The sequence below is a fragment of the Nelumbo lutea genome, chromosome 4 (genome assembly GCF_056320005.1).
Source record: "Nelumbo lutea isolate HS-2025 chromosome 4, American lotus-T2T, whole genome shotgun sequence".
Taxonomy (NCBI): domain Eukaryota; kingdom Viridiplantae; phylum Streptophyta; class Magnoliopsida; order Proteales; family Nelumbonaceae; genus Nelumbo; species Nelumbo lutea.
Window position 1 is genome coordinate 89,547,906 of NC_142687.1, and position 11,127 is coordinate 89,559,032.

The following is an 11,127-nucleotide window of genomic DNA, read 5'->3' on the forward strand; positions in this document are numbered from 1 at the left end:
TGTATACATTAAACATTGGGATTGTGTCAACTCACTCTCTAAACATTAAAACACGTCTTTGCAGTATCCTAAACTTTCAAATTGTGTCAAATAGGTTCCTACTTTAGTTGACACTTGGCAGTTAGTCAACACCACCACATGACATTAGGTGCACATTAAATAAATTCAAAATGGTAAAATTATCCTTTATAGCACTCAGAGGAAATGGGTAAAATGGTTAAAAAAAATCATAAAGGGTAATTTTTGCCATTTTAAAATTATTTAATGCACACCTGATGTCACGTGATGGTATTGACTAACGTTCAACTAATGGTAGGGACCTATTAGACACAATTTGAAAGTTTAGGGTACTGCATAGACATGTTTTGAAGTTCAAGGACTGACTTGACACGACCCCCAAGGTTTAGGGTACAGTTCATGAATTTTCCCTAAATTTAAATATTTAATGAATTGCTTTAATGATGTAACCCGATTTGTTCTATGAACTACTAAATTTTTGTAATTGACTGATGGACTGATCCGTTTTAGTAGTTGTTTACCTATTTAACACACATCAAATTATAGTTGGTTCCACAGCCTCCAATTCATTTAGAAGTCCCCAAAAAGTATTGCCAAGTAAACTCTTTCTTCAATCTCCATGTCCGTTCTTTGTACTTTTGATTCATATAGACTTTGCATGTGTCTTGTTTCATGGACGTTTTGTGATATGTGTTTATTAAAATGCCACCAAGTCATCACCACATCAACAATTTTCTCATTATGTTCATCTGTATGCATTGGTTTTTACAAAAGCGGGTTTTGATTTATGTGTGCACCAACCATTAGGGGAAACTTCATTTTAACGCATCCCCAATGATAGAGCATTTATTTACTCAACCGTTGATGTGGTGCCTAATTATCAATAAATGATTTATCAAGTATTTTTCTCGATTTTAAAGACAAATCAAATAAACAAAAGCTATACTAAATACATACTTTGTTTAATGTTAGGGCGGCAATCGCCACTAGTCTTAATGTCTATGTGCTAACCTTATGGTCCAAAGGAGCGACCCATGTAAAATTTGGGCAAGGTCAACCACCCTAATATGGATCTACCCATCTAGGGCTGTCAATGGGTTGGGTCTAGTTTGGGATACTCTGCACCAGCCCTGAATCATTTATTAATCAAGATAATTGGGTCCGACTGGATTATACTGATATTTATAATTGTTTATGTAAATAACAACTTAAGATTTAATTTTTGATAATATAACAATAAAGTTGACAATAAAATAGTCAAGTGTTTTTAACCATAGTTGTCTTATATATTATTTATCAAATTTATCTAAATAATGAAAATTAGGAAATCTTTATATATTATTATCAAAATAATCGGTTTTGGGTCTTAATTGATTTGAAACAAACAAGAAAAAGCACCAATCCAATTATTAATCGGGACAAATCACAAAATTAGAACCAATATAACCAGTTCGGTTAGTAGAACTGACCACTAACAGCCCTATGCCAATCTCTTGTGAACTCTTTGACGTGGAATATTTTCTTTTGGGTAAAGGAATTTTAATTTCATTGCTAAGAAAAACAAGGGTCATTCAGAAGTATGTAAGTTGAAATTGAGATTGGTTTCAGCCCTCACACGATCGTATTCACACCATATTTACAAAGACATGCAACCGTGTATTAGGAATATCTTCATACTTGTATGTTTTTAGGGAAAATTCTCGATTAGTACCCTATACTTTGGGTCTAATGCCACTTTGTCTTTGAACTTTAAAACGTAAAAATTCAGTATCCAAACTTTCAAAATGTGTCAATCCAATACTTGTCATTAACTAATTTGTTAATTAATTATCAAGTGGCATTTGAAAAGACACAAATGTCTTTCGAGTGTCACATAATTTTCTTTATCAACCATCCAAACATTAATAAAAAATGAATAGTCCCAAATCTTTAACTCTTCTATTCAAGAAAGTTGGTGTCATGCCTTAGTGGGCATTTCGGTGACCCCAACTTTTTTGAATAGAAGAGGTAAGAATTTGGAACTGTTTATTTTTTATCGAAGTTTGAATGTTTGATAAAGAAAATTAGATGACACTTAAAGGGCTTCTCAAATGCCACTTAACAGCTAATTAATGATAGGTAATGGATTGATATGTTTTGAAAACTTGGATATTAAATTATCGCATTTTAAAGTTCAGGGACCAAAGTAATACTAAGCCCAAAGTACAGGGTACTAATAGAAAATTTTTCTATTTTATTGAACCGGTTCAATACAAATTTCTGATTTTCATTACAGAACTATAAACATTCAAAATGTCAACAACTTACATTCTATGCATCAAGGCCCCCTATGAATTAGCATTAATTCCAAGCTGACACTGGGCCTATAAATTCTAACCCTATGCTGAACCGTCATTCTCACAATTTTTTATTCATGAGAAAATATTCGCTGTGAAGATGGTTTAAGGACGGTATTGTGACGACTGAAATCGAGTTCGTTGAATACAGAATTCCATAAGCGATACATAACTGCAATTTGGGGGCCGGGTCGGGTTTGTAAAACTGTTGAGTGCTAAGGGAGTTTTTGGGGTTTTTGTACTTCCACACCTGAGCTAGACTTGGTTTTGGGTCTTCTGGTCTCGCGTTGTTTCTCTCGTCCTTCATTTTTCTTCGTTTCTTCAAATATTACCTTTATCACTGGTTCCCTGCTGTTAAGTCAAAATCTCGAGATCGAAATCTGAGCTTCTCGAGAGGTACCTTCTTTTCTTCTCTTTCTTCCAAACAGAAAGCTAATTAGTATGCTATACAGTTATAGTTGAAGTTAGGGTTTCGTAGAGAGTGAGTCTTCCAAGTTTCATTTCTTGAATTTGATGACCTTTCCTCGCTTGATCTTTATTGAAACGAAATTCGATTACAGTAATGATGGTCTGGTGCTAGTACCATAATAGGTTGCTGTGTGTGTGCTTGAAAATTGTTGTTTAGTTGAGATTTTTGGAGACTGGAATTCTATAAATATAATTGATTTTCGAGGAAGTGTTTAACTATTTTCCGTTCATGAATTTCGTTGAGTTTAATTGCTTAAGGCTTATTGTCCATTTCTGCTTCGTGTGTTCTAATATAATAACTGTGTAACGCATACAATTTGTTTGACTTTGTCTAGATGTTCCGTTTTTTAGTTTTCTAGGAGACGTTCAGATTACATCCTCCTTGGAATGATGGAGCTGTTAATTACAAACTCGTCCGAGTCATTCATAATATATGTAAATAAAAAGGGAAAACAACTGAAGGCAGTTTTTGCAAGTGATTGCGAAATATTTGAGAGTAACCCAAAGTTAAATGAAATCTTGTATTTCCTGGACCATTGTGATTTCAGAAAACAGAAATGCAAACCTTCAGAAGTCCAGTTAACATTGTTGTTGCCTTGATTTTATAATTTAAATAATTAAATTATTAGTTGATACTGTTATGAGAATACTGCAATTTTAAGCCATAACTTGAAGAAATGCAGTGCCTGATGACCTAATCTATTGTAGAAGTGTAGTATGCTAAAACTTAGGATTCTTGATTGTCATGTCGCAAGTTTGTTATTGCATTTTTTATTGATGAAAATTCTCTATCCTATAACTATGGAATGCAGCTAGATGGATAAATATAACCTGTAGCAATTTATTTATTATTCTGCATACAACCTACTTGTACCCATAGGTAGGAGTGTAAACAGATTGAATTTGAATCGAATCAGGCAATATCCGAATTCAAATTTGATTAGAATTCGACCGATTAATTATTTTAGGTAATTAATAAATATATAAAATAAATATTTTATTTATATAAAGTATATAAATATATAAATTATATAAAATGTTTAAATATTTTATGTATTATATAAGAATTAAATAATCAGCCAAATTTGGATATTTATCGAATCGAATTAGGTCATATCTAAATTTGATTCGATTATGTCGAATCACGAATCAGGTCATATCCAGTACGGCATATGCCATACTGGTCAGATATGCTCAGTATGGCATATGACACATCTCTAGACATCATCTGTTGACACTCCTACCCATAGGTGTATCCATGTTTCATGATTTTAGCATTTCACAGGTCTGGATCCTAGATACATACTGCATCCCCAAGAGTATTGTACTGACAATATTTGGCAGATGATCTCTAGACATCATCTGTTGAACTCTGCTCTATGGAATTGCCAGTGTCAGATATGCTCAGTATGGCATATGACATCACAGCCACACCATGCTTTGGGGCTTTATTTTGTGATACGACTTCCTTGAGAATAGAATTCTTTAGGATTCTTATAACCCTAAAATTTACCATATTTCTTTTTATTACTATATGTTGGAATGAAAAGTTTATTTGTTCCACATGTTTTAGATCTTAGAAACAAGAATTCCACCATGTTTGCAATTTGTGGAGAACATCAAGATGGGGATTATTGACATTGTAATGAATTTTGGGGGTAGTGAATTCACTAGATTCTAAGAGACTAGAACCTGGAAGGCTGACATGATCTTAGAAGATACAAAGAAACCTATGTCCTTTGAAACATAGAAAAGTCTTCTGGATGGCAGTTGCAAGTCTATTATGATCTTTTTGAATACCAAGCCATGCTTGGATAGAGAAGTTCTTGAGTTCTATAGGGTTGTTCACTTTCTTGGGTTCGTTGGAAGTTACAAAACAATCACTTTGTTTCTAAGGTAAAAGAAAATGATCATAGATGGCTTTTATTGACAAATTTCATAATGATATCTTGGAGTAGCCAAATGTTTGCCATATGGATCGAACCAAAAAAAATCTTTGTCTAGATGAGTGGGTATGTTGGAATCTATTTATATTTGTGACCCTTTTCACTCTCATTTCTCTCTTTGGTGAGTTTCCTGTTTATACCAGATTTCTTTGTGCTGGTCACATGCTTGTTAGTTTCTCATCTTTTTTCTGAAACTTGAAATAACAGCTAATGAGGTTAACCAAAACTACATTTTTCTTGCATATAGCTATACTCGTTTTGGAGATTGGTGGCACTGATAGACCATGGCACGTGGGCAAAAAAAGAAGAAAAACCAGCATGTTGCTGAAGCCCCATCAACATCATTGCCATCTGAAAAGGAAACTTCAAAGACTTTGAAGCCTAAACCTAAAATCATGAAGAATCCTCCCAACCAGAACTCTGCAAAGATAAAAGAATCCAAGGGCACTTCACAGGATCAAGAGAAAATGAAGAAGAAAGACATGCAGGAGAGCAAGGAGAAAGTTAACACCAAGCCACAGAAGGATGAAAAGAAGCCACATTTACAAGAAGGAAAGAAAGAGGGGAATGTTAACAATGAAAAACGTGGTGAAAATAGCCATGGAGACCAAAAGGACAAGGAAGAACTTGGTGGCTTGATCTTCATGTGTAATGCAAAGACCAAGCCAGATTGTTTCCGCTACCAGGTCATGGGTGTCCCAGCAAGCAAGCAAGAGCTTGTCATGGGAATCAAGCCAGGTCTAAAACTCTTCCTCTATGATTTTGATCTGAAGCTTCTGTATGGAATCTACAAGGCAGCTTCTGCTGGTGGCAAAAAACTTGAGCCAGCTGCTTTTGGTGGTGAATTCCCTATTCAGGTTTTATTTCATCAATCTCCTTCGTGCATGAGATGCCATTTCTTTTACCGCACATATAGTTGATAATCGGGTACATTTTTTATGACTCTTTCCTGCAGGTGCGGTTCAAGATTCACAAGGATTGCATTCCACTACCAGAGAATGTTTTTAAGAAGGCAATCCAGGACAACTACAATGAAAAGAACAAGTTTAAGACAGAGCTTTCATTCCAAAAAGTAATAAACACACCTGATTGCCCAGCTATCAACTGATCACCCTTTTTTAATTCCAAAGAGCTCAGTGATTATTCTTTCCCCATAATTTAGACTTTGGTGCCACCAATATCCTCTTTCAGGTAAAGAAGCTCATGGAACTGTTCCGCCCTGCACCAGAAATCCAATCAAATGCTCAATCTTTTCTTTCATCCCAGTCAGCAACCCTCCCATGGGTGCCACCAATGGCAACCGTACATGCAGAGGATTTTCAGGGAAGAAGAGAGCTTCCATCTGATCATGAAGAGGGCAGAAGAGAGCCTCCATCTGATCCACTTTTTCCGAGTGAGAAGGAATACCGGCTCTATGGTCTTGTCAGGCGCCCCTCAAATCCTCCTGATATTTCCTATCCTACTGCTCCTGCACACTATGGAAGGGGGCAGTGCATGGGGCAACCTGCCCCTTTAGATGGAGAAACAGGTCGTGATGCACTCTTCCTAAGTGAGAGAGAGTATCGAACCTACGGTCTTGCACGAGAACCACCTACTTCAACACTGCCTGCTACTGGTACTTCAGTCCCTCACACAAAGGAGTCATGCTATCCTGTTGGTTATGGACCTTATGGTGCTGTACACTCTAGTGTGTATCCTCCCCTACCAAGGAGAGAGACAGCTTCTTCAGAGCATTATCCTTTGGTCCCAAGGAGAGAGAGTTATTGCACTGACTCTGATTACCAAGAAAGAGGCACCGCTGATTACTTGGGAAGGAGAAGACCTGATGAAGTGGAAGGTTCATATTCAACGTATGCTTCCAATGTTCTATCGGATTACAACCAGAGACACCATTTGGGTGGCAGAGCTGATCTTACATCCCAATCAGTCTCATCTCGGTACTCATTTGCTGGCCCACCATCTTACCGCTGAGCTGAGTTTCATTCCCTGCCCTTAAAAAAGGGGATAAAAAGGAAAAGAATTCGCCACATCAACCCTTTGGTCTCACTGGCTGCTGCTTACAAATATGTGGACGTTCACGTTTGCAGGCGGTCTGTTTCTACAGTTGTGGAATTACATGTTTATGTGGACGTTGGCATTCTTTTTCTCTCATTGAATCGTAAATGAGATCATATTGGGGTATTTTATGTTTGGGCTTCGTTAGCCCGAATTTGACAGTGTACCTTAGACCTTACCTTAGTCCATGGAGGCTGGAGCTCTTTGCTCTGGACGCCTCTTTAGAAATCCTCGTCTGGGTTCAGGGAAAATTATTTGGAAATATGGTTCACTGACACACACTTTCCGTTTTCGTTTTAACGCTTGTGTTCCTTTGACAAAGCATTTTGCCCACCGATGCCAAATGCAATGCATGTTGCAGAATTGGGGATCCATATTTCATCCATTTACAAATGGATCAAATTCGAATTGTTTTGACCAGATCTTATATATATATATATATATATATATATATATATATTAAAAGGATTGGGATGCTCTTTCCGTGCACGAAATGGAATCTACTCGTGCCTGTAGATTCTCACGTGAGAGCAACCCATTTCCTAATTGTTAGATAATTATATAATTATATAAATATATAATAGTTATTATATCGAACCTTTCAAACAGTTATGTCAGAATGATCGACCATTTGACCTGATAATTGGACCCCTGACCGGTTTGGTCTTCGGGTCGGTTTTAAAAGCCATGATGTTATGTTATTCAAGCGTGTGACTCATATGACCCGAAAATGGAATTGTTCTAGCTATCGATTTTCAGGTCAATGATTCAACCATCCGATTCAAATAGTTAGACCGTTCAACCTAATAACCGGACTCCTGACCGGTTTGGTCTTTAGGTCAATTTTAAAAACTATGATGTTATGTCATTCGAGCGTGTGACTCATATGACCCAAAAATGGAACCATTTTGGCCATTGGTTTTTGAGTCGACAGTTTGATCGTCTAGTTTGAACAAACAGCCCGTTATGACAACAAAAATAATAAAAAAAGTCCAAAAACCATTGAATGGGTCAACGGGTTGACGATTCGACCACTCGGGTCAATGGGTCATTGACCAATTCAATGATTTTTGGCTAGGGACTGGGATTGGGGTAAAACGGAACTGGTTGCTTAGACGGTTCTGAATTCAAAAAATAAAAAAAGAACAACTCGTTTTGACAACAAAAATTACAAGCAAAAAATTGAGTGTGAGGTTCATTAAATAGTATCATATGTGTTATGCCATTCAAGCATGTGACTCATACGACATAAAAACGGAACGTTCTAGCCACCAATTTTTGGGTCGACGGTTCGATTGTTCGGTTCGAACAGATGACCCGTTTTGACAACAAAAATTAACAAATAAAAAAAATGACAAAAAACCATTGAACGAGTCAATGATTTGACTGTTCGGGTCAATGGGTCGTTGACCGATTCAACGATTTTTTTCCAGGGATCGAAATTAGGATAAAACGGAACCAGCTGCCTGGATGGTTCCCAATTAAAAATAAATAAATGACCGAAAACCATTTTACGGGTGAATGGGTCAATGGTTTGATCGCTTGGTGAAGGGAGGGAGAGATTCATTGTATGGACGGCAAGAAAGCAGTGGAATAGGGTGGGTGAATTTCAAAATTTCTCTCCTCCCTTCCAATTGGGAATCATATTCCCTGATTTTAGAATACAATATTCAAAAATCTAATCGAACCAAAACCGAACCAAATCTGAACCAAAGAGAAAGGGAAGGGTTGTACCTGATACAGAGAGTCGGTATCTCCCAACGTCGGTGTTCACACCCAAAGAATACTCCCAAGATCTGCTCCCACTGAAGATGACGCAGTGATACTGGAACAAAACCAGCAGCGTTTGTCCTACGAACCAAATTCTTCACAAGAATTCGATGAAAGCGAAGAGCACCGTACATAATCAGCCTTTCAGCAATGACTGATATCAAGAACACCTTCTTGATCTTTCCCTCTCAGGGAGATCGAACCAGGTAGTGAATGGCGACGGCTGGAGGAGAACTCTAGAGCTGAAGTTGGCGTATTTGCTTTTTTTCTCTCTAGGGTTTCTAAGATCCTATCTCAAGTTGTAGGAGAATGTATTTGTTAAACCCCTGGTTCAAATTCTTGTAATTCAAGATTAAGGTTTTTCCTCTTTCTTAGTGATTAAGAAACCTCCTAATCCTATTAGGAGTTATCCCAATCTAAATCTGTATTTGGATAGGGAATTATCTTAATCCTATCTGCAGATTAGGTTAGCCCACTCTTGATTTTATTAGGAGGTTACCAGATTCAAATCTTTATTTGAATCTCAGATCCGCCCCTTTAAGTGGATAATTAAATCAGCCAGTTCTAAATGGGCTTTAGGCCTAATATGTATTAAGTGCTCAATAGGCTTTCAAACTACTGCCCAATTGGGTTTATTTGTATGACGTGGGACCCAAGCATTGATCTATAGCCACATGGGTTCTGCCCAGCCTTTGTTACAAGGCCTAGCCGAATTCACTAGAGAACTCAGTGAACCCCTTGAGCACATCACATGGACTCTATGCGCCCAACACTTTCACTAAGTGATCCTTCGGCCAAGCCATCTTATAAACACCTAGGGACTGTGGGCAGATGCAAGATTAGCCCATCAGGTATAACCCTAAATGGCCTTACACTTAACCTCTCAGCCCATAATGATCAAACACTGTCCGATAATAGAGGACATCTCCCTCGGCTGCAAGGAACAGTATTGCATTCTCTGCTCATATGGATCCCGGGAATTAAAACCATTTGCAAACATTTTGAAACCGTATATATCTATATATCTTATATATAAATTTTGCAAAACAAAATTCCAACGATTGAAATCAACTACCCGCAGTTTGGTTTCCATCATAGAGTGCATCCCCGATCATTACCTTTGTCCGACAAATGGGTTGATCCTGTCACTATGATCACCCACTCAAATGAATTCTTAGATTGTCCCAACATACCCAGGTTTTGACCCTTGCCTTTGATCTCATCGATTGGCATATCAAAGACAACCCAATTCGACACCTAGTGCAGTATCATAATCGAGTCTAGGGGTCAGGTGTAACTTTCCAGTTTTGCCCATCAATCACCAAGGTCCAGGGCAATACTGGAAATCTGGTCCGGTTCAAAGATTCAAGTAATCCTACACTGCATGTGCTTTGGGTCTCACCCTGACAGCTGAGACAGGCCACCCCAACACTTGACAGCACACCAATGTCAACCTTGGTAGGATAAATCTCCCCAGACTTATCCAACAGCTATGAACATTCTAAACTAACACGAGTCTCATTAAGTGTCCAGTTTAAGGGTCTTACACAGAAACATACCACACAACATGAATCAAACATGCACTTTATTCATTTACATTAAATGTCAAAAGTACATTAAAACTAATTGAAGTTAAGGGCATACAAAACTGTCTAACACTTGGATCAATGGATCATTGACCGATTCAACAGTTCCATTCCAGCCCCTGCAAAGCAGGGCCCCTTCCGCTAGTTAGATTAGAATTCGAGTTTGGATAGTGGATAGTGTTACAGACTTGCACAGCAAACTCCATTGGCTTAGTCGAGAGTTGAGACAGAATTCAAGGTTCAAGAAAGCTAGTTGGCTACTCGCCCCCTATACGTACAGAATCCAAAACCAACTATGTGTTTGGCATGGCTTCCATTTATTTGATAAATGGTGTCATGTCATCGCTAAATCAGCATTTGTCTCATCATATTGATTCATACATATAGTTATTGATAAAGTTGTCTTGATTTACGTGCATATTAACTATTGGGCATGGTTTTTAAAACCGACCCGGAGACCGGACCGGTCAGGGGTCCGATTACCGAGTTCAGCCCATTCTGACAAAAAAAATAAAAAAAACGGCCAAAACCGTTCGAATGGTTAACTGCCCGGTTCAGCGGTTTGCTTACCAAAATCAACGTTTTTTTGAGAAAATCTGGTTTTGGGGGGAAACAGAACTGGTTACCTGACCGGTTCTTAGTTTTTCCAATCCGGTCCGTTTTGAAAACCATGCCGTTAGGGGAAGCCTCATTTTAATGCTTCCTTCAATGGTTAAGTGTTTATTTACTGCTGATATGGTTAAGTGGTGTCTAATTGTCAAGAAATCCCAAAAAAACGTTTATCAATCACTTTTTCTCAATTTTGAAAACAAATCAAGTATTGGAAGCTATACCAATTCTCAATTTTGAAAACAAATCAAGTATTGGAAGCTATACCAAGCACAACCCATGTCTAACAATCCATCGGGATATGCATAGAAGTTCGTGATATCTCCAAATTTCATTAGC

General features: G+C 37.7%; 1 protein-coding gene across 1 annotated transcript; it reads left to right on the forward strand.

Moving 5' to 3' along the window:
- The first annotated feature begins 2,494 nt into the window (after positions 1–2,494).
- On the forward strand, positions 2,495–7,100 carry LOC148861678 (uncharacterized). The gene is made up of 4 exons (XM_088985754.1): positions 2,495–2,750; positions 5,016–5,625; positions 5,724–5,840; positions 5,960–7,100. The coding sequence occupies exons 2-4, from the start codon at positions 5,053–5,055 to the stop codon at positions 6,737–6,739; spliced, it is 1,470 nt and encodes a 489-aa protein (XP_088841880.1). The 5' UTR covers positions 2,495–2,750; positions 5,016–5,052; the 3' UTR covers positions 6,740–7,100.
- The last annotated feature ends 4,027 nt before the right edge of the window (positions 7,101–11,127 follow it).

Bases quoted from the DNA above. Each gene is read 5' to 3' on its own strand.
- LOC148861678 (XM_088985754.1), top strand. From the start codon at position 5,053: ATGGCACGTGGGCAAAAAAAGAAGAAAAACCAGCATGTTGCTGAAGCC. The intron at 5,626-5,723 runs GTTTTATTTCAT...TCTTTCCTGCAG, and splicing joins GTGGTGAATTCCCTATTCAG to GTGCGGTTCAAGATTCACAA. The intron at 5,841-5,959 runs GTAATAAACACA...ATCCTCTTTCAG, and splicing joins CAGAGCTTTCATTCCAAAAA to GTAAAGAAGCTCATGGAACT.